Source organism: Amblyraja radiata, chromosome 3 (assembly GCF_010909765.2).
Source record: "Amblyraja radiata isolate CabotCenter1 chromosome 3, sAmbRad1.1.pri, whole genome shotgun sequence".
NCBI lineage: Eukaryota > Metazoa > Chordata > Chondrichthyes > Rajiformes > Rajidae > Amblyraja > Amblyraja radiata.
The window spans coordinates 131196541-131221291 of record NC_045958.1 but is presented as its reverse complement, the minus strand read 5'-3'; the positions used below and the strand labels follow the sequence as shown (position 1 = coordinate 131221291).

At 44.7% G+C, this 24751-nt stretch overlaps 1 protein-coding gene across 6 annotated transcripts in view; it reads right to left on the bottom strand.

Annotated features, from left to right (window-relative positions):
* The window catches only part of nipbl (NIPBL cohesin loading factor), a 278213-nt gene that overhangs the window by 91519 nt on the left and 161943 nt on the right, over positions 1–24751 (bottom strand). For all 6 annotated transcript variants that reach the window (XM_033018770.1, XM_033018771.1, XM_033018772.1 and 3 more), the window contains 4 exons: positions 12765–14132; positions 7094–7273; positions 2416–2610; positions 2087–2158 (listed from right to left, as the gene is read on the bottom strand). In XM_033018770.1, the coding sequence (XP_032874661.1) occupies positions 2087–2158; positions 2416–2610; positions 7094–7273; positions 12765–14132 (1815 nt within the window). The remainder of the gene's footprint in view (positions 1–2086; positions 2159–2415; positions 2611–7093; positions 7274–12764; positions 14133–24751) is intronic.

The following is a 24751-nucleotide window of genomic DNA, read 5'->3' as shown; positions in this document are numbered from 1 at the left end:
GAGAAGCACTTCGGTCCAACTTGCCAAGCCAACCAACATGGCCCATCTACTCTAGTCCCACCCACATGTGTATGCCCATATCCTTCTAATCCTTTCCTATCAATGTACCTGTTCAAAGGTAGACAAAAATGCTGGAGAAACTCAGCGGGTGAGGCAGCATCGATGGAGCGAAGGAATAGGCGACATTTCGGGTCGCGACCCTTCTTCAGACTGATGTGAGGGGGGGCGGGAAGAAGAAAGGAAGAGGTGGAGACAGTGGGCTGTGGGAGAGCTGGGAAGGGAGGGAGAAAGCAAGGACTACCTGAAATTGGAGAATTCAATGTTCATACTGCTGGGTTACACCTGGAACCACTGTTCCCGGTGTCAGCTGCTCTACATCGGTGAGACCAAGCACAGGCTTGGCGACTGCTTCACCCAACACCTCCGCTCAGTTCACAATAACCAACCTGATCTCCCAGTGCTCAGCACTTCAACTCCATCTCCCATTCCAAATCCGACCTTTCTGTCCTGGGCCTCATCCATGGCCAGAGTGAGTCCCACCGCAAATTGGAGGAGCAGCACCTCATATTTTGCTTGGGTAGTTTACACCTCAGCGGCATGAACATTGACTTCTCCAATTTCAGGTAGTCCTTGCTTTCTCCCTGCTTCCCCTCCCCTCCCCAGCTCTCCCACAGCCTACTGTCTCCGCCTCTTCCCTTCTTTTTCTTGGCCCCTCCCCCAACATCAGTCTGAAGAAGGGTCTCGACCTGAAACGTTGCCTATTCCTTCGCTCCATAGATGCTGCCTCACCCGCTGAGTTTCTCCAGCATTTTTGTCTACCTTTTTCCAGCATCTGCAGTTCTTTCTTAAACAATGTACCTGTTCTATGTGTTTTAAATGCTGTGATAGTCCCTGCCTCAACTACCTCCTCTGGCAGCTCATTCCGTACACTCACCACCCTTCGCATAAAAAGGTTGCCCCTCCGGTTGCGATTAAAACTTTCCCCCCTCACCTTAAATCTATGTTCTCTGGTTCCTGATTCACCTAATATGGGTAAAAGACTCACCCTATCTATTTCTCTCATGATCTAATACACCTCTACAAGGTCGCCCCTCATCCTCCTGACCCTCAAGAAATAAAGTCCTAGTCTGCTCCACCTCTCTCCAGAGCTCAGGCCCTCGAATCCTGGCACCATCCTCGTAAATCTTCAGACAGTAAAAATGTATTTCTAAGAATGTGGGTGTGTCTAAAACAAAGAGGGCATAGGTATAAGGTGAGGTGTAGGAGAGTTTGGGAGCTTTTTCCCCTCAGAGACTGGTTGGAATCTGAAGCACAGATGGTAGAGGTAGGTCTTCTCAAGACATTTAAGCAGCATCTGGACAAGCACTTGAACCACCAAGGCTTATAAACCAAATGCAGGCAAATGGACCTAGTGTAGATCAGTGCAATGGTCAGCATGGACATGGTGGGCTGAAGAGTCTGTTTACAACTCTGCAACCCAAGGCCGTCACTGGTAGGACCAGCATAAACTGCCATTCCCACAGTCCTTGGAGTCTTTCCTTCCTGCTAGGATACTCCCACAGTGCGACATGGTGACACCAAGAAAGAACTGAGAATAGATTTCCAAGTCTGGATGGTGTACGACTCACATTTATTTCTTATTGTCTTCATATTATACACAGCCATTTGTCCATCATTGAGTCTGTGTTGACTCTGTGGTCCTATTACCATTTGCCCACTTATTTCACTGACGACTGTTCTTTCCACATGCCCATCAACGTCATTGTGGGAAATCAATTTCATGTGACTGGATGAAGTATTTAGAGCAATATCTTTGACTGAACTGCAGGCGAATACAAGGTGCTTCACTTTGCAGATCAGTTTGCATTGAAACTGAAATAGCCATTAAAACATATTATGTATAAAAAAACATTTCACATTTCTATCCAATTCAAAATTCTAACGCAAACAGAGAAGTCAGGTATTGCTTTCAGGAGGTTAAGTTCAACCAGAAACCCAGCAGGTGAATAATGAACTGGATTCATGCATGTCATCAGGTCACAGCATCCAACTCACATGTGTAAAGTATCTGAGACAGCGGTTTTACCTTCAGGAGTCAGTTTGGGTTCATATGCTTTCCTTTTCCTTAATTTTTCTCTTTTTCTCATCTTTCTGGCAACTGTAAATGAGAGTTGTAAAGTTGAAAAACTGCCTGAAATTTCAAAGGGAGATAAATCTTAACAGAATTGAAATTACAATGTTCCAAACCACACACTGGAATGTGAAACTCTGCAGTGTGACTTTTAGTTAATAACCTGATAAATATCCAGAACTAGAATAATATCTAATTATACTTTAATAATATGACCAAGTTCAGTGCCACATCTCCAGCAGCTATCATTTACTCAGTAATGTTATAAAAAAAACCACACTTACTGTCACTAAGACTAGGAGGGGGTGAATCTTCCTCAGAACCAGGACTACGCTCCCGATGCCTGCTTCCAGAACTCCTTCGACCTTGACCTTCAACAGAATTGCCCTTCCGCATTTCGTTCAGAACCCGCCGGTCACGCTCCTCACACTCCCACGCTTTGTCGGCAACTCGGTCCTTCTTGTGCCTTTTCCTAGATGCTGGAGGTTAATTTGTAGTAGATTGTAACTGAATCACTTGGCACTGTCTCTTTACAAGCACAAGCATAATCACTCATGAATTTAAGAACCAGAAGAGGATAGACCATTCAGCCCCTAGTATGTTTCCAATCAATGTGATTATGGCTGGTCTTTTCCCTCAGCACCATTCTCCAACAATATCCAAAAGTATCAATCTTTCAGTCCATATACGGCAAGTGAGGGTCGCTTAAAGGACAGTTGATCAAAGATCAGTAGCAGCATATTCTAGTAATGAGTGGGGGGGGGATAAGGATGGCAATTTAAGGGAACCTTGAATGACCAAAGAGGTTGTAAATATGATCATATACAAAAAGGAAACACATGCAAGATTTAAGAAGAAATCAGATTTGAGATTTAAGGAGAAATTTGAAGAATATAAAGGAGGGAAGAACTCAAGCGGGCGATTAGAAGGGCCAAAAGGGCCTAGAAATAGCTTTGGCTAGTTGGAATAAATAAAATCCCATGGCTTTTTATATCAACATTAAGAGGATAACCAGGCAAAAGCTAGGACGTCTTAAGCATAGAGAAAGGAATTTGTGCTTGATGTAGATGAGGTACTAAACAAAGTTACTGAAAGAGACATGGGAGGAGATTGTGGGAGTCTTGACGAAGATCTTTCAGACGAGGCCCAGGAGGACTGGAGAGAAGCAAATGCTGTTCCTTTATTTAACAGTGGGAAGTAGAGAGGCTAGTGAGCAGCACATCAGTGGCAGGGAAGTTTCTGAAGGGTAGGTTTTATTCCCATTTGGAAAAGAATGGGTTAATCAGGGACAATCAGTATGCCTTTACATACGGCACGTCATCTTACTAAAATTAAAATTTCTTTATTTATATAGCACATTTTTAGTCAACTTGCATTGACCCCAAAGTGCTTCACATAATTACATTCACACACACAGGCAAAGGTGGGTGAAGTGTCTTGCCCAAGGACACACACAGGCAAAGGTGGGTGAAGTGTCTTGCCCAAGGACACAACGACAGTATGCACTCCAAGCGGGATTCGAACCAGCTACCTTCCGGTTGCCAGCCGAACACTTAGCCCATTGTGCCATCTGTCGTCCACACCTTGACTGTCTTGACAATGGTTTTTTTGAGGAGGTGACAAAAGTGATTGATGATGGATGTTGTCTACATGGATTTTACTAAAGCATTTCACAATGTCCCTTGAGGCAGAATGATCCAGAAGATTAAGATGCACAGGATTAACTGTGACTTGCTTATCTGGATTCATAAATGACTTGCGCTTGGAGTCAGGTGATGTCGATGAAGGTTGTGGTGACCAGTGGAGTTCTGCAGACATCTGTGCTGAGACCTCTGTTGTTTGTGAAATATATAGTGACTTGGACATCAACGGTTTGGTTAATAGGTTTGCAGATGACAATATGATTGCTGGGGTCATGGACTGTGAGGAAGGCAGTTAAAGGACATAACAGGATATGGATCTGCTGCAGACATGGGCAGAGAAATGCCAGATAGAGTTTAATCAGAGCAAGTTTGACGAGGTCAAATATAAGGGGAAACTATACAATTACAACTCTCACCTACTTCTAAAGAAAGCATTTTATCAAATACATCACATCTTGGTTTGGGACCGCAAGAAATTGCAGCGAATTGTGGGCGCAGCCCAGATCATCACATAAACCAACCTCCCTTCTATTGACTCCATTTATACCTCACACTGCCTTGGCATGGCCAGCAGCAAAATCAAGGACGAGTCGCACCCTAGCCACTCCTCCCCTCTCCCATCAGGCAAAAGATATAGAAGTGTGAAAACGCACACCGCCAGATTCAGGGACAGTTTCGTCCCAGCTGTTATCAGGCAACTGAATCATCCTACCACAACCAGAGAGCAGTGCTGAACTACTATCTACCTCATTGGTGGCCCTCGGACTTGATCGGACTTTGCTGGCTTTACCTTGCACTACATGTTATTCACTTATCATCTACACACTGTAAATGGGTCGTTTGGAATCATGTATTGTACTTCTGCTGACTGGTTAGCACGCAACAAAAGCTTTTCACTGTACCTCGGTACACGATTAACTAAAATGAATTCATGGCAAGATACTTAACAGCATTGATGCATAGAGGGACCTTGGGGTCCAAGTCCATAATTCCTTGAAAGTGGCAACAAAAGTAGATAAAAAGTGGTAAAGAAGGTAAATGGTATGCTTCCCTCCATTCGTCGGGGCATTCTAAAAATCAGGGAGTCATGATGCAGCTTTATAGGGCTTGGGTTAGGCTGCATTTGAAGTATTGCATGCAGTTCTGGTCACCCAATACAGGAAACGTGTAGAGAAGGTATACCACAATAATGATAGACACAAAATGCTGGAGTAACTCAGTGGGTCAGGCAGCATCTCTGGAGAAAAGGAATAGGTGATATTTTGGGTCGAGACCCTTCTATTACTTTTCTCCAGACCTGTTCAGCCTGACCCACTGAGTTCATGCACCTTTTTGTGTCTATCTTTAGTGTAATCCAGCATCTGCAGTTCCTTCTTCCCACAATTATACCCGGATTAGGGGGTTTCCGCTACAGTAAGGGGTCAAACAGACTTAGATTGTTTTCTCTGGAATGTCGGAGTTTGCGGGGATACCTAATGGAAGTATATAAAATTATGAGAGACATGAATAGGATAGACAGTCCATTCCCAAGATGGAAATATCAAATACTAGAGGGCATAACTTTGAGGTGAGAGGGGCAAAGTTTAAAGGAGATGTGCAGGGGCAAGTTTTTTTTTAAATGGAGGGTGGTGAATTCCAGGGGTATGCCATGCTTCCAGGGGTAGCATCAAATTATTTTTTTCCCCCCTCACCTTAGACCTATGTCCGCTGGTTCTTGATTCTTCCGGTCTGGGTAAAAGATTCATTTACCTTATCTATTGCTCTCATTATCTTCTACACCTTTATACCCCTCATCCTCCTACGCTCCAAGGAATAAAGCCCAAGCCTGCTCAACCTCTCCCTACAGCTCAGGCCCTCGAGTCCTGGCAACATTATTGTAATAGCTGTAGTCTATGAACAACAGTCTAAATGTTCCTGTACAGTGTGGAGAACCAGCAAGATCACATCCACTGCTGACCTATTGTGGCAGAAAGCAAATTGTAGCAGGTCCAGGTTTTTGCTGAGGTACGAGTTGATATGCGCCATAATCAACATCTCAAAACGCTTCATCACGTTCATGAACATTGGTGCTACTGGTTGGTAGTGATTGAGGCATGTTACCTTACTCTTCTTGGGCAGCAGAATTAGTTTGGTTTAGTGTACTGTGGTACGGTGAAAAGCTTGGGTTGCCCTTATCATTGATGTCCTTTTAAAGCAGGTGGGAACATCACACCTCGATAATGAGATTATCCATGTACCTCCATATCCATATGCCTATCTAAAGGTCTCTTAAATGCAACTTTCTGCCTCAACAACGGCAGTGTGTTGCGGGCATTCACCACCATCTGTGTAAAAAAAATTGCCTCGCACATCTCCTTTAAACTTTGCTCCTCTCACCTTAAAATTATGCCCTCCAGTATTTGATTTTTTTAGGCCTGGGAAAAAGATTTTGACTGATCTTATTTTTGCCTCTCATAATTTTATATGCTTATAAACCGTCTCCCTGCAACTCTGCCATAAAGGCAGATCGTACTATACAAGTGTAATCATACATGTGAGTATAATGGAGGACATGAATTGAAAGGAAATAAGAATGCAGAAGATGGCACTGCAGCTGCCCTCTCTCTCATTTATATTGCTACTTCCCACCAAAATATTACATTTCAAAACATGACATTTTATCTGCCATCTCTCCATACTGTACACTTCCCTTAATATCCTCAACATTTACTGCACTTATTTGGAGACTTCAGTCACTGCTATCTTGCCAATGGATTTGAGTTTTTAAATAATGCAATATCTTAACTCTCATTGGAAGATTATTCTGAATAGCCTTTTTTATTCATAAATGCCTTTTGGCATTAACTCTTGGGGCTTTGTTTTTGTCTTTGCACTATCTCATTTGTTTTTGTTTCAATGGAAGTTATTTGTATTGTTTATTATGGTGTCTACTGAGTACTATCTGTAGTGCTGCTGCAGGTAAGAAGCACTTTGTTCTGTTTTAGGGCATATGACAATAAAGCACTCTTGACTCTTTGACAAAATGCACGCAGAGTCAACCAGACATTCCAAAAGAGATCTGGTAGGTATACCTGAAATGTTACCTCTGTTTCACTTTTCACATATGTTGCCTGACCTGCTGTGTCCATCATTTTTTTTTCCAGATTTCGTGCACCTGCCGTTATCTTGGGGATTTTTACATTCAATGTAAATACTGCCTATAAACTTTCTTCGAAGATTATACTGAACTTTCATCAATACGTTTGCAATACAGTTTTTTTCCCAGATAGGTTTGATCTGTTCCATCTTCTTACTACAACCTAAAATGGCAGATACTTACATTCAAAGTCACTGTCATTATCACCATCATCTGAGCTGATTTCTGCATAATTTGGCTTTTCCTTTACCGTACTGCGCTTGCGTTTGTTCATCTTCACTCGTTCACAGAGTGGCATTGTGGATTCAATCTCTGCAAGGAGATCAGGTGGAAGCTCCTTCAACACTGACTGGTCAATACCACCTGTCAAAGTAAATGTGCAAGTAATTGATTGCATAAAGACAAGTTTCTGAACGCGGTTATCATTTCTATCACTGCAAATTACTTACTTGTTGCATAAACTGGGGCATGTACTTCGACTGAGCTTGCCCATATTTACATTCATGTGATTCTCCTCCAATCACAATTACTACATATTCTGTTGTTTAATGGTTCATGGTCTTCAAGTGATTGCATAACTTAGAATCTCAAAAGGTGAGGACGCTTTACTTTTATTGTTGTACTCGTCTTATTGATATTCTCAATTAACTTTATTCATGTCCCTAGTGATCTTGCACATCTCAATAAGGTCACCCCCTCAGCCTTCCACGTTCCATAGAAAAAAGTAAAAGCCTATTCACCTCAATCTCAAGCCTAGGTAACATCATGGTGAATATCTTCTGCATCTTTTCAAACTTAATGGCATCCTTCCTATAACTTGGCAACCAGAACTGCACACAGTTCTCCAGGTGTAATCTGCCAACTACATGTACAGCTGCATAATAATGTGCCAACCTTCGTACTCAATACCCATCCCCAAAGAAGGCGAGCGTGCCAATTGCCTTCCTCGCCATTATGTCCACCTGAACTGCCACTTTTAGGGAAGCATGCATCGGTACATAGGGCGGCACAGTGGCATAGCGATAGAGATGCTGTGTTACAGCGCTAGAGATCCAGGTTCGATCCTGACTACGGGTGCTGCCTGTATGGAGTTTGTAGGTATTCCCTGTGAGCACTTGGGTTTTCTATGGGTGCTTCGGTTTCCTGCCACACTCCAAAGACATACAGGTCTGTAGGTAAATTGGCTTCAGTAAAACTGTTAAAGTGTCCCTGATGTGTAGGATTGTGTTAGTGAACAAGGTGATCACGGGATGGTGTAGGTCTAAGGGCCTGTTTCCACGTAATATCTCTCAGTTCTACAACGCTCTCCAAGGCTCGACCATTTACTGTGCAAGTCCAGCACTAGTTTGACATACCAAAGTGCAACACCTCAAAGTGATTGTGAATACTGCAGATTATCAAATTATGGATACATTATATTTTAATTTTGAATGTATGAGCTCGAGTTAGTGGGCCATTATCATATGGTACAGTTAATCTCTATGAAAATCTATAACCTTGAAATCCTCTATCAGGTAACACCAAAGATAGACACAAAATGCTGGAGTAACTCAGCGGGTGAGGCAGTATCTCTGGAGAAAAGGAATAGGTAATGTTTCAGGTCCAGACCCTCTACCAGATGTCACCTTTTCTCTAGAGATGCTACCTGATTCACGGAGTTACTCCAACATTTTGCATCTACCTCTTAATGCTCTCTGTTCCAAGAGTGTCATTGAACTTCTGCTTACTCCTGGAAATATCAAATACTGTACACTGAGGATAGACACAAAGTGCTGGAGTAACTCAGTGGGTCACGCAGCATTTCCGGAGGAAAAGGATGGATGACGTTTCGGGTTGGGACCGTTTTTCAGTCTGAAAGTAGAGGGGAGGGAACTGGAGGTAGGAAAAGGCCAGAACGGAGTAAGGCTGGCAACAGATGACCAAGGAAGGGTGGAGCCCTAATGGCCCATTGCTAGCTGGGAAAGAAGTATTTAACATTCTTCCCAAGGTTCATTACCTTCCTAAGTCTTCCTGACGGGCTGCATGGCCAGAAGGCTTCCCGACAGGCTGCACGGCCAGAAGGCTTCCCGACGGGCCAGGACTGTGGACTGGGTCGGGGCCAGGCCGAGGCCTCGGGGGTAGAAGCCCGGGTCGGGCGATGTGGCCAACAGAGCCCACGACTTGGGCCCGGGTCGACACCATAGAGGTGTGAAGTCGGATGTCGACAGCGGTGAAGCCTCGCGACGATGGGGCCTCGGCAGTGGCGAAGCTGTGAGGGGGGAGGGGAAGAACAATGGCGGACCCGACGTGGGGGGACCGTCGTGTGGGAGGAGAACCATGGACAATGTGGGGGGGGCCAATGGGGAACCGGCGTAGGGGAACTGTTTGGGGGGGGGGGGGGGGGGGGGGAATGGTGCTTTGTAACTTTGTCAGCCATAGGTGACTGCTAGTTGTATACGTTGTGTATGCAGGCTAAGAATCTCACTGTGCTTAGTCACATGTGACAATAAAGTATTTCTATTGCTATTACCCAGAATAAGTCAGGATACGTCCCTTCAGACTGACCCGGAGTTGTATACTAAAATATTTTTTGTTACATCCTGAATGATTCATATATCCAAGTAGCCTACAAATGTATTTAAAGCACTTTAACGTCAAAATCAAACTATTAACCCTTTCTGGCTTAAGTCCTCCCTCCACCACCTCCAGTTTAAATTCCATTGGGAATATTTTGAAGGACCAAGAAACCAAGAACCAAGAACTATTTAAAATGTGTATTTAGAAGCTTCTAGGTGAGTTAGACAAATTAAGTGAACACGCAAAGTCATGGTTCATGCAATATATTACAAAATAACAGGAAGTTATTGACTGTGGTTGGAAAGAAGTAAAAGCCTATTCAACCTCAAAACCCACCAACCAGCACATTGGGATGAGAGAGAAATCCCTCTTTTGTCAGCAAATTTGCAGATGACACAAAGCTGGGTGGCAGTGTGAACTGTGAGGAGGATGCTATGAGAATGCAGGGTGACTTGGACAGGTTGCGTGAGTGGGCAGATGCATGGCAGATGCAGTTTAATGTGGATTAATGTCAGGTTATCCACTTTGGTAGCAAAAACAGGAAGGTAGATTATTATCTAGATGGTGTCAAGTTGGAAAAAGGGGAAGTACACTGGGATCTGGGGGTCCTTGTTCATCAGTCAATGAAAGTAAGCATGCAGGTACAGCAGGCAGTGAAGAAAGTAAATGGCATGTTGGCCTTCATAACAAGAGGAGTTGAGTATAGGAGCAAAGAGGTCCTTCTGCAGTTGTACAGGGCCCTAGTAATACCACACCTGGAGTATTGTGTGCAGTTTTGGTCCCCTAATTTGAGGAAGGACATTCGTGAGGGAGTGCAGTGCAGGTTCACAAGGTTAATTCCCGGGATGGCGGGACTGTCAAATGCTGAGAGAATGGAGCAGCTGGGCTTGTATACTCTGGAATTTAGAAGGATGAGAGGAAATCTTATTGAAACATATAAGATTATTAAGGGTTTGGACACGCTAGAGGCAGGAAACATGTTCCCGATGTTGGGGGAGTCCAGAACAAGGGGCCAGAGTTTAAGAATAAGCGGTAAGGCATTTAGAACAGAGGTGAGGAAACACTTTTTCACACAGAGATTTGTGAGTCTGTGGAATTCTCTGCCTCATAGGACAGTGGAGGCCGGCTCTCCGGATACTTTCAAGAGAGAGCTTGATAGAGCTCTTAAAGATAGTGGAGTCAGGGGATAAGGGGAGAAGGCAGGAACGGGGTACTGATTGGGGATGATCAGCCATGATCACATTGAATGGCGGTACTGGCTCGAAGGACCGAATGGCCTATTCCTGCACCTATTGTCTATTTATTGTCAGAGGGTGGTGAATATGTGGATCTTTAGTCAGAGGGTGGTGAATCTGTGGAATTCATTACCACAGAAAGCTGTGGAGGCCAAGTTAATGGATATTTTTAAAGCAGAGATAGATAGATTATTGATTAGTACGGGTGTCAGGGGTTATGGGGAGTAGGTAGGAGAATGGGGTTAGGAGAGATAAATAGATCAGCCATGATTGAATGGCGGAGTAGACTTGATGGGCCGAATGGCCTAATTCTGCTCCTATTACTTATGAAACCAGAGGATCTGTGGAAAACCAACAATGTCACAGGAAGAACAGGAAACAAACAACACTGGAGATTAAAATAGAACACGCATCGCTAGAGCTCTGTGGTAACATTGTCAATTGTTGAGCCATGGTGGCATTGTTGAAAAGTTCTTAAGAACTTCCTGAGAGATGGGGAGCCACATGAATCCAGAGACTAGGTAGGCCATTTGAGGAAAAGATATGGAAAATTTGAGCTCTAAGAGGAGATACCATGATTTATTGAACGCCAAATAGTGTTTAACTAAATTGTTGATGAGATATAAGATAGGAATATTAACCATATAAGTTTCAAGACATTTGATGAAGATTGCACATATTAGGCTATCCATATTAGGCTATGGCAAAAATCAACAGAAAGCCAACAATGTTCAAATAACTAAAAAAATGTACAACGTGGTGGGGTAACTCAGCAGGTCAGGCAGCATCCTAGGAGAACATGGATACGTACCTCTTTGGATCGGGACCCTTCTTCAGGTTATTATCACTGAAGAACAAATCAGTTGGAAGAAGGGTCCAGACCCGAAACGTCATCTACCCGTGTAAGAAAGAACTGCAGATGCCGGTAAATCGAAGGTAGACACAATATGCTGGAGTAACTCAGCAGGTGAGGCAGCATCTTTGGAGAGAAGGAATGGCCGACATTTCGGGTCTGAAGAAGGCTCTCGACCCGAAACGTCGCCCATTCCTACTCTCCAGAGATGTTGCCTCACCCGCTGAGTTACCCCAGCATTTTGTGTCTACCTACGTCATCTAACCGTGTTCTACAGAGTTACTCCAGTGCATCAGTGTACAAGATGAAATTTCAAATTTGCAGATTAAATTTGAAAGTCCAGTAACAGAACAAAGGCAATGAGTGGAATGGAGCTTGTTCAAAGAATTTGAAAAAGAAAGTTAATAACAGACCACAAGATTACATTTGTTGTCTTATAGAATGGGCAAATGAAATTTAACACAAAGCATGTAGTAATATATTTTGTTAGAAAACCAAAATGGGCAATAGGACAGAAAGAATGATCCGAGAGTGTCAGTGAATACATTTTTTTAACTGGTGGAGAGAGAGAATAAGAGAAAAGATCAATCAGTAAAATATAAAATCCTTCACTTTATGAAGATAGACTACAAAAACACCTTTAGGTAGGGTAGTCAGTATTTTAGGTCGAGACTATGCCCTGATGCAGGGTTGAGACCAGAGACGTGATAATTAATTCCCCCCATACCACCTAGATGCTGCTCGATTCCACCTGCAGGCTGTTATTTGTTTAGAAGATTTTTTATATATTTTGTTAGAACAAGAGATGTGAGCAATATATACCCCTGTGTGTTGGACTTTATTTATCACAGGTTTGAAAAGATGGCCACGAAAAGCCTCTGAGGGAAAAGGACTACTGTAGCTGCAAATTATGCATTGGTCCAAAACTGTTCAGCTGTTAAACCTACAAGTGATTGTTGGGATTAATTTCAACGTCATAATATTTGAAACATTTAATTGATTTTGGTTTGTTGTGAGGGTCAAGGATGAGAGGTGAAAGCATAACATACTGCAGGGAAACAGTTTAAAGTTAATGTTTATTCGATAAACTGCTGTAGCAATGCTCTGCCACTAGAAGATATTGCATGCATTAGGACATTTACTCCAGATAATGCTTGGAACTTCATAGGTTTTGCTACAATTAAGCAATCAAGCAAAGTAAAATTGGTACCTTTACTTGGCCTGGAGGGCAGTCTGCTCTTCGATTTGCTGGAGCTTCTTGATGCATTTTTTTCTTCATTGTCCTTGATAAATTTCTGCACTTCATCAAAAGGTAATTTATGGAGAACCACAACAGGCTTGATCACTTTCTTCAAGTCCTCCACTAAATCCATTTTGTCTATCTTTAATTTTATTTCATTCTTATCCACAGGTTTCCTAAATTCCTTCTGTTCATTGCAAATATTGCCATCCTTATCCCGCTTAATTTTTGGGATTACAAAGTTCTTAAGTGCGTCAGACCTTCCTCCCCCCAGCAGATAACTCGGAAACTTTTCTTTATCATCAGCCCGAGGTTTGGGGGTCTCTGATTTCACTTTGCTCCCCTCCGATCTTCGATCATCTCTCTCTTTATTGGTCAAAGATCCTGATGGAATGTCCGATCTCCTACTCTGCTTTAAAGCAATTCGATCTTTCGCTTCAGATTTTATCTTTCCAGGATCTCCTCTATCGTGTTTAACTCTAGGACTTTCAGATCGCAACCGCTGCTCTTCTGGTGAACGACGTTCACTCCTGTCACCTCGATCACTAGAATCAGAACACCCTTTCCTTTCCATTCTCACTGATTTAGATGACTCTGTCCGATTATGTTTAGCAGGCTCATTTCGCGATGGTTTAGTATCTGATTCACTCTTACTTAGTTTTGGGGTCTCTGATCTCCTGACCTTTGATGGTTCCACTTTTCCTCTTTCAGGATCATTTTTCTCGTCTAGTTTCTGTTTCTGAGCTTCATGGTGTGGCTCTCGTTTCTCCTTCAGAGGGTCTGAACTCTGCCGCCCTTCATGCCGTGGTTTATGTGTTTCAGATCGACCCTCGGTTTTTGTTTTGGTATGATCAGGTTTTCCCTCGTGTCTGTGTTTGGATATTTCCGGTCGTTTTTCAGGAGTTGGTTTAGACGCCTCTCTTTTACTTTCGTGCCTTACTTTTGGTGTCTCTGGCCGGTTCTCATTCTTCTGTTTCGGTGTTTCTGACCTAGACTTTATCACGTCAGGTCGGCCGTCATTTTTTTGGCCGTCTTCTTTTTGCCCCTCGTTTTCAGATTTCCTCCTGGGAACCACCGGATGACTTTCCAACTTCGGTTTTAAACCCACCATTGCATCTTCCTGCCGTGAAATTAAAGTTCCCTCAGTGGCCTGTCGTACAATCTCCAAAGATTTCTTCACTCCATCTGAATCTAGAGGGGGCACCGCTTGCCCATCAGTTCTTCCTGCGTGTTGCAGATCTATACTAACCAAGAGTGCAGGTCTGCTTGCAGCACTCCCACCTCCTCCAGCAGTCTCTTGTGGGAACGAGTCTTGCTTACGTTTCTTTAAGGGTTTATCTAAAATAAAGAAATAAAGCAGACTTTTATTTTCATACTGCATTACAAACAACCTTTTAGCCAGTTTGCAACTAAATTAATTTGCAAGATTCAAAATCATATTTAAGCATCGCGTCTGTAAGGCTCAGCTAAGTACTGGAGAAGATTGAAAAAAGAAATTCACAAAGAAATTGCAACTTGTTCAAGTTATTTTTTGGCCATTCTTTTGTCCTCAGGAACCTATAACCAAAATATCTTACCTGGCGATTTAGAGAAAAGAGTACAAGATACGTGGGAGGTTATGGCAGAGCTTTACAGGCAGTCCCCGGGTTATAAAACAGTTCTGCTCCCGAACACTGCTCGTAACCAAAATGTTTCATCCATCAGAAAGGATTAGCTGACTCAGTGAGTGTGTGAGTCTACTCAGTGCTCCCAGCTCTGCTCAGCTCGTCCAAGCCCACGGTTGTCGTGGCTTGTTAGTATGTATGGGCATCCCATAGCTCAGACATTCGCAACCTGGGGAGGGCCTGTACAAAATATTGGTCAGTCCACAGATAGACTATGACCTCCAGTTCTGGTTGTTACACTATAAAAGGATATAAATGCACTGGTGAGGGTGAGGAGATTTTTCAGCATTGTTCCCTGGAATGGAATGTTTCAATTATAAGGAGAGATTGTAAAGGCTGGGTTTGCTTTCTTCTGGGCAGAGAAAGGCTGAGGGGGGAATCTGAAGTATAAAAACAATTGTGAAGGGGATAGAAAGGGTAGGAAACTTTTCTTCATTGCAAAGGTGTCAGAAACGTAAGGACTTAGATTTAGGTAATGGGAAGAGATTTAGAGCGGATCCAAGGAAGACGTTTTTCATCCAGACTATGGCTGGGATTCTCGTGCATGGCAGTTAACTATCTAACTGACCACTTGAAACATCATGAGATAGAAGTCTCTAGGGGGTCAGTATAGATAAGTGATTGCTTCTGTGCAGTTTTATGATAATATGGGACAGAAACTTATAATTAAATATTATGTGGATTTACCCTCTCTGGAACATGAGACACCAATACAGAAAGGCCAGTTCTGAAATGTTGACACGTCTGCGAGTGCAGCTATAAATATCACCCACTTACACTTGACTGCAGCAGATGATGTGTATCAGCACAGGTTGCATTCCCTAATAAAGCATTGAATAACTCCATGGCTAGAAATGGAGTCAGTTATACAGCATGGAAACATTGGCTCAATTGGTCCATAGTCATTATTGCCTACCCGAGTGAATCCTATTCACCTGCAAGGGGCCCTTCCAAACCTTTCCTATCATATATCTGGATCTGTTGCGATTGTACCTGCCTCTACCATTTTCTCTCGCCATAAACCCAAACCCTTAAATGTTATACTTCTCTATCTGAGAAAGTCACCTTTCACCTTTATCTATGCCCCTCATGTGTTAATATACCACAAAAGGTCACCCCTCAACACCTAAAGCTCTAAGGAAATAAATTCCCAGCCTATCCAGTCTCCCCATAAAGCTCAAGCCCTCCAGTCCCAGTTAACATCCCCATGAATCTTTTCTGCACCTACTCCAGCTTACTGGCATCCTTATCCACCAGAACTGCACACAATACTTCAAAAGCATGGCCTTAACGCGTTGCAAAGTTCAACATGACGTCACAATAGACAAAAGGTGCACGAGTAGGCCATTCGGCCCTTCGAGCCAGCACTGCCATTCAATGTGATCATGGCTGATCATCCACAATCAGTACCCCAGGGCTCTCACTTATCTTTTTTTCCCTGTTGCCAGCCGGGCAACCTAGTCAGCTTTTTAAGTTGCCAAATGACAGTTTAGGTGGTCATTTAAGACGGTTTGCATGATGCATACGATAATGTGCTCGGTCGAAGTGCGCAGTTCCCGGTCGGAATTATGCTCAATGAAGCATTCACATATTATTTCTGCTTCAAATAAAGTCACAAACTAAACATATTCACCAATCAAGACATGATATATACCACAATGACATGAAGCAAAATTATAATACAGTATCTCAACTTTTTTTACACATTGCAATGAATGCAATTTCTATTATTTCTTTCCACTTCCAAACAAAAATGTGGTTGGATTATTCAGCGTATGATCAACCTGTGTCAATAAATCCTGTGAAGGACCGAATATTACCATGACATGGCCGTAGCATGGGTTGTTGCTATTGGTACAGAAACACTCTCGCTTCCCACATAATTTATTCATAACAAAATATACAGGTTGCAAGGAAATTTCTAAAGGCATTTTATGATAATAGCTGTTAAAACCGACTATACCCATCTGACAGGTTTAACATTATACTGACAAGAGATGGCCAAGGGACATAAATGCAGCAAATGTTCTTTTGGTAATATGTTTAAAGGTGTCAAAACGCCACATTACCGTACATTCAGATTAGATGTATGTGTTGTGAACAGCAATGAAGATACCCAGTTTGTACGCACCAGATTAAAAAACATTTATTGATAAACGTTGTTTCCATCATTCCCACTTCAGAATTAATGTTAAAATTTCAACTGAAATATCTACTGACCAAATTTGTGATGTATATGACTGACTGTAGAAGTAAAACCTGGATAAATCCAACGTATAGTTGTAAATGTTGCTCATTAAATAACTACAGTACTGATACTCCATATTAAGAGCATTGACTTGCCGTTAAAATGAATTCTGTAATAACGTGTCAACGGTAGCAGTGACAATCGAACACTGCGGTTTTAATGTTTCACGTGTTCACAATTTAATTAATCCATCTTTATGGATTAAAACAAATAATAACATTGGGAATTAAAACACAATGGATGGATTGAGGCAGGGGAATTAGTGCGTGTTGGTTTGAGTAGGTAAAATTGTGAGGGGAGAGCGCGGGGGATGTCCGTGGGTTGAATGGAGGGATCAGTACGGGATGGACGGGGGGGGGGTCAGTACAGGATGAATGGGTGTAGACAAAAATGCTGGAGAAACTCAGCGGGTGAGGCAGCATCTATGGAGTGAAGGAAATAGGCAACGTTTCGGGTCGAGACCCTTCTTCAGACTGATCCCCACATTCTTCTTGAATGGGGGGGGGGGATCAGTACAGGATGGATGATGGGGGGATCAGCGCAGGATGAATGGGAGGGGTCAGTACAGTGTGGATCGGAGGGTCAGTGCAGGATGAATGAGGGTTCACTACAGGATGAATGGGGGATCAGTGCAGAATGAATGTGGGGGGGATCAGTACAGGATGAATGAGGGGAACCGTACAGGATGAATCAGGGGATCAGTACACGATTGGTAAAAGATGAATGGGGAGAACACTACAGGATGGATGTGGGGGTTCAGTGCAGGATAAATGGAGGGGGGGTCAGTACGGGATGAATGGGGGGGATCAGTACAGGATAAATGGGGGTGATCAGTGCAGGATGGATGTGAAGGGGGGATCAGTACAGGATGAATTGGGGGGCCAGTGTAGGATGGATGGGGGGTGGCCTGAGAATCAATGTGAGGTGGATAGGGTGATCAGTGCAGGATGAATAGATGGGGAGGGGAGCACTGAGGGGATGTCAGTGAGGACTGAATAGAGGCGGGAATGTGGATCAGTGTGGGATGGAGAGGAGGGGTCCCAGGATAAGGGGGTTGGAGGGGGGCGTACAAGAGAGAAAGAGATAGGGTTGTGTGGGGGGGGGGGGGAGGGGGGAAGGAAGGTCAGCGCTCCTCGTCGCCGCCAAAGGGGGAGGCAGTTGGGATCTCCTCGCCACCGACTCCTCTCCTCCGCGAGCCAACAGGAAGTGCGGGGCCGAGCGGTGCAGGTGCTTCAGACAGCGAAACAGGGCCTCCCTCCCTCCTCCTGGTCTCGGGGTGCGGGAGGGTTTGTTTTGAAAGCGGTTATCGCCGTTGGCGGAGTGGCAAGCAGCAGCTGCTATCAGGGCGGGCGGGGTGCGGGAGGAGGAGGAGGAGGTGGAGCCGCTGTCGCTGCCGCTGCTGCTGTGCGGGACATTCGCTCCGACCCTCCGTCACCCCACACCTAGTATCTTTGCCTCGCACTACAGCTGTTGCCGACACGAAACGTCACTTATTCCTTTTCTCCAGAGATGCTGCCTGACCTGCTGAGTTACTCCAGTTTTTTGTGTCCGTAAACCAGTACCTGAAGTGCCAAGCCGGGCAAAATGACTCGGCATTTAGGTTGCCCGGCGGCACTTTAGGTGGCCATTGGCACCTGGGCAACCACTAATTTCGAGCCCTGGTACCCCATTCCTGCTTTCTCCCCATATCCCCTGACTCCACTACCTTCAAGAGCCCTATCTAGCTCTCTCTTGAAAGTATCCAGAGAGTCAGCCTCCACTGCCCTCTGAGGCAGAGAATTCCACAGACTCACAACTCTCTGTGTGAAAAAGTGCTTCCTCATCTCCGTTCTAAATGGCCCATCCCTTATTCTTAAACTGTGGCCCCCAGTTCTGGACTCCCTCAACATCGGGAACATGTTTCCTGCCTCTAGCATGTCCAAACCCTTTATAATCTTACATGTTTCAATGAGATATCCTCTCATCCTTCTAAATTCCAGAGTATACAAGCCCAGCCACTCCATTCTCTCAGTATATAACAGACCAGCCATCCCAGGAATTAACCTACGCTGTCCCAATATTTGTACCAAATTCCTTGACCAATGAAGGCAACCATGTCAAATGACTTCTTCATCACCCTGTCTACGTGCGGTGCCATTTTCAGAGAACTATGGTAGAAAAGACTTGGTATTCATGTTTTACAGTCCTGCCTGAATACAAATTTTTTTTAAAGTACACCCTTGGTTTATGAGAAAATCCGCCCTAGGATCAAAAATGTAAATTTAACTCAAACTCAAAACTGTGTACAGTACAATGCCCTATTCTCATAAATCATCTTCATCTTCACATTATGAAATGAGTAACAAGTTCTCACGGGTGAAACCCTTTTGAAAAAGAAAGTAATGGGACGCAAGCTAACTGAAAATGCCTACATTTTTTACCTACGCTACCTCTAATTATATTTCAACAAGAAATTAAGGAACAACATCAGATATCAGAGTTGATTCAGGATGGCAAATTTCCATTCCTGAAGAAGTTTATCATGATAGTCTGGCAGTCTAGCGCTCCAATGCCCCAACTTCCTTAGAAGGCTTAGAAAATCTGGCATGTCCCCAACAACTCTCACCAACTTCTATAGTATGAACAAGTCCCCAACTACAGGGCCCCATCCCCGACCTCTACCTCCGTTACATTGACGACTGCTTTGGGGCCACCTCCTGCACCTACACATAACTGACTGACTTCATCCACTTCACCACCAACTTCCATCCGGCACTCCAATACACCTGGACCATTTCCGACACTTCCCTACCATTCCTTGACCTCACCATCTCCATCGCAGGGGACAGACTCCTGACCGACATACATTACAAACCCACTGACTCACGTGGCTATCTGGACTACACGTCTTCCCACCCTTCCCCCTGTAAAGACTCCATCCCCTACTCCCAATTCCTCCGCCTACGCCGCATCTGTTCCCAGGATGAGACATTCCATACCAGGGCATCGGAAATGTCCTCGTTCTTCAGGGAACGGGGATTCCCCTCCGCCACCATAGATGAGGCTCACACCAGGGTCTCATCCATACCCCGTAACACTGTTCTCTCTCCCCATCCCCGCACTCGCAACAAGGGCAGAGTCCCTCTGGTCCTCACCTTTCACCCCACCAGCCGACAAATACAACACATAATCCTCCGCCATTTCCGTCACCTCCAACGTGACCCCACCACTCGCCACACCTTCCCATCTCCCCCCATGTCTGCCTTCCGCAAAGACCGCTCCCTCCGCAACTCCCTCATCAATTCTTCCCTTCCCTCCCGCACCACCCCCTCCCCGGGCACTTTCCGTTGCAACCGCAAGAAATGCAACACCTGTCCCTTCACCTCCCCCCTCGACTCCATTCAAGGACCCAAGCAGTCGTTCCAGGTGCGACAAAGGTTCACCTGTATCTCCTCCAACCTCATCTACTGCATCCGCTGCTCTAGATGTCAGCTGATTTACATCGGGGAGACTAAGCGTAGGTTGGGCGATCGTTTCGCCAAACACCTCCGCTCAGTCCGCAATAACCTACCTGAACTCCCGGTGGCTCAGCACTTCAACTCCCCCTCCCATTCCCAATCCGACCTCTCTGTCCTGGGTCTCCTCCATTGCCAGAGTGAGCAACAGCGGAAATTGGAGGAACAGCACCTCATATTCCGTCTGGGGACCTTGCGTCCGGATGGCATTAACATTGAATTCTCCCAATTTTGCTAGCCCTTGCTGTCTCCTCCCCTTCCTTAACCCTCTAGCTGTCTCCTCCCACCCTCCCATCCGCCCGCCCTCGGGCTCCTCCTCCTCCTCCCCTTTTCCTTCCTTCTCCCCCCTCCCACCCCCCATCAGTCTGAAGAAGGGTTTCGGCCCGAAACGTCGACTGTTTCCTTCGCTCCATAGATGCTGCTGCACCCGCTGAGTTTCTCCAGCAATTTTGTGTACCTTCGATATTCCAGCATCTGCAGTTCCTTTTTGAACACAATACAGTATGAACAAGTTGGGCCGAAGGGCCTAATTCCATATTGTATGACTATCACTTTACGACTAAATCTTTAACTTCTGAGAGGTCCATTTAATAGTCTGATAACAGCAGGGTAGAAGCTGCTCCCTAATCTGGTGGTAGGTGGTTAAAAGCTTTTCTATCTTCTTCCTGGCTGGTGAGGGCAGAGGGAATGGCTGGGTTGTGAGTAGTGCCTGATTATGTTGGCTGCATTCCCAAGACTGCGTGCCCAGATGGAGTTGATGGGTGAAGCAGGTGGGGGAGAGGGAGTCTGGGCTGTCTGATGGACTGGGCTGCATCCACAACTTTCTACAATTTTGTGCGGTCTTGGGCAGTTGCTGAACCAAGTTGTGATGCATGCTGATGGGATGCTTTCCCTGGTGCATCTGTAAAATTGGTAAGAGTCATTGTGGACATGTGGAATTTCCTTACTCTTCCGAGGAAGTTGAGGTGTTTTTGGACTAGGATAAATTGTTGAAGATATATTTATGCCTGGGCACTTGAAGCTCTTAATCATCTCCATTTCAGCATTTTTGCTGCAGACTGTGTTGTGTACGCCACCTCGTTTCCCAAAGAATGAACAGCTGCTTCGCTTTGCTGACATTTAGGGAGAAGTTGATGCTTGTACCATTTATCTACATTTGGTCCATATCATTCTAAACCTTTTCTATCCATGTACTTGTCCAAATTCATTTTAATGTTATTAAACCTGCCTTCCTCTGGCAGATCGCTCCTTATACCAAACACTCTGTGAAAAGGTTGCCCCTCATGTTCCTATTAAATCCCTCCAATCTCACTTTAAATCATGCCCTCTAGTTCTTGATTCCCTTACCATGGGGAAAGGGCCGTGTACATTCGCCTCATCAATTCCTTTCATGGTTGTAATTTATAAGATCTTACAATCTTCCTTTGCCTCCTGTGTTCCGAGGACTAAAGTTCGCGTCTTCCTAACTTCTCCCTGTAACTCAAGCCCCCGAATCCTGGCAACATCCTCTTAAATCTTTGCTGCACCCTTTCCAGCTTAATTCTATCTTTCCTACAGTTGGTTGACCAAACGGACAACAATATTCCAAATGTCACCTCACCAACACCTTGTACAATATCTCAACTTCAGGACTCAATTCCCTGATTGAAGAAGGCCAATGTGCCAAAAGCTGCCTTTTTCACTTTGTGTACCCATTATTTTCAGGGAACTATGTACTTGTACTCCTAGATCCTTCTGCTCTACAACACTCCCCAGGGCCCTACTGTTCACTATGAAGGTCCTACCCTGGGGAGACATCTCAAAATTCAACAACTCACACATCTGAATTAGACTCCATTAGACATTCTATGGTCCACTTGTCCAGCTGTCTCAAGATCTGACTGTAATTCTTGATAATATAGAACATAACTAGAACAGGTCCGTAGGCCCACTATCACCATGCTGGACATGATGCCAAGTTAAACTAATCTCTGCCTGCAAGTGATCAATATCTTTCCTGCAAATCGATGTGCCAATCCAAAAGCCTCTTAAATGCTACCATCATATCTGCCTCCTCCACCACACCACGCAGAGCATTCCTGGCACCGATCACTCTATGTCTAAAATGTCCCCCACCCAAATACTTTCAACTTCACCCCTCTCATCTTAAAGCAATGCTGTGTAGTCTATTGACACTTCCATTCCAGGGAGACTCTATCCAAGCTTCTCATAATATTATAACCATTTTTACTGTCCACGATACCACCTATTTTAAAGTCATTTGCAAATAAACCAATCATGCCTTACGCATTCTCATCCAAGTCGTTGATATAGATGTCAAACAGCATTGCACCCAGTGCCAATCCAAGGCAAACCACTTGCCACAGGTCTGCAGTCCGAGAAACAACCTTCCACCACCACCCTCTGCATCCTACCACAAATCCAATCCTGCATCCAGTTACCTAGCTCTCCCTGGATCCGATGCAATCTCCAACGCCTCCCAGGAGAACGTGGGTGCGGAGCCCTATGGGTTGACGGGGCCCCGCGACCGAAGCCTAGGTCGGCGCCGTGGAGGCGTCATGGGGGGACCCTGCGGCAGTCGCTGAGATCGGGTCGGCGATCATCGAGAGCGCCGGTTATCAAGGTTGGTGGTCGTTGAGGACGCCGGTTGATGAGGGCGCCGGATGGCAAGGACGGGCCACGTGCGAGCCAGAGGATGCACCACTGGGAAGAAAGGACAACCCAGCGTAGGGGGGAGAGATGAATAAAGGAGGACCCGGATTGGAGGGACCGCCGTGAGGGAGGAGGAGCAAAGGGGGACCTGGGCGAGATACTTTGTAACTTTGTCAGCGCCTTGGGTGTGAAAGAATTTCACTGTGAATCATCACATGTGACAACAAATATTCCATTCATTCATTCACCTCATTTCAAACCTTTGACTTTTTCCTTTATAACTGTAATGCCAAAATGGTATTCTACTATATCCACTATTGATATTCTGCAAACAAAGCTTTTCACTGTTTCTTGGTTCACATGACGATAATAAACCAATACCATTGTTTCTACCCTCGCACCTTTTTTATCTGTACTTCCTCTGCAACAGCATAGCTGTATAGTCAGCACACATTTTCTTCTTTGTTTGCACCACCTGTTGTACACAAGCACGATTTGGTCTGCCTGGACAGTACTCTTTTGCTTAAACCTGTGCCCTCTGGATATATGATCAGTCAGACAGTACAGAAACTGGCCCATGTGGCCCATCTTGTCCATGCCAACATGATATCAATGTACACTAATCCCCTTAGGATACACAGAAACATAGAAAATAGGTGCAGGAGTAGGCCATTTGGCCCTTCAATGTGATCATGGCTGATCATCCAACTCAGTATCCTGTACCTGCCTTCTCTCCATACCCCCTGATCCCTTTAGCCACAAGGGCCACATCTAACTCCCTCTTAAATATAGCCAATGAACTGGCCTCAACTACCTTCTGTGGCAGAGAGTTCCAGAGATTCACCACTCTCTGTGTGAAAAATGTTTTTCTCATCTAGGTCCTAAAAGATTTCCCCTTTATCCTTAAACTGTGACCCCTTGTCCTGGACTTCCCCAACATCGGGAACAATCTTCCTGCATCTAGCCTGTCCAACCCCTTAAGAATTTTGTAAGTTTCTATAAGATCCCCCCTCAATCTTCTAAATTCTAGCGAGTACGAGTCTATCCAGTCTTTCTTCATATGAAATTCCTGACATCCAGGAATCAGTCTGGTTAACCTTCTCTGTACTCCCTCTATGGCAAGAATGTCTTTCCTCAGATTAGGAGACCAAAACTGTACGCAATACTCCAGGTGTGGTCTCACCAAGACCCTATACAACTGCAGTAGAACCTCCCTGCTCCTATACTCAAATCCTTTTGCTATGAATGCTAACATACCATTCACTTTCTTCACTGCCTGCTGCACCTGCATGCCTACTTTCAATGACTGGTGTACCATGACACCCAGGTCTCGTTGCATCTCCCCTTTTCTTAATCGGCTACCATTCAGATAATAGTCTACTTTGCTGTTTTTGCCACCAAAGTGGATAACCTCACAGTTATCCACATTATACTGCATCTGCCATGCATTTGCCCACTCACCCAGCCTATCCAAGTCACCTTGCAGCCTCCTAGCATCCTCCTCACAGCTAACACTGCCCCCCAGCATCAGCAAACTTGGAGATGTTGCATTCAATTCCCTCGTCCAAATCATTAATATATATTGTAAAGAGCTGGGGTCACAGCACTGAGCCTTGCGACACCCCACTAGTCACTGCCCGCCATTCTGAAAAAGACCCGTTTACTCCTACTCTTTGCTTCCTGTTTGCCAGCCAGTTCTCTATCCACATCAATACTGAACTCCCAATATCGTGTGCTTTAAGTTTGTACACTAATCTCTTATGTGGGACCTTGTCGAAAGCCTTCTGAAAGTCCAGATATAACACATCCACTGGTTCTCCCTTATCCACTCTACTAGTTACATCCTCGAGAAATTCTATAAGATTCGTCAGACATGATTTACCTTTCGTAAATCCATGC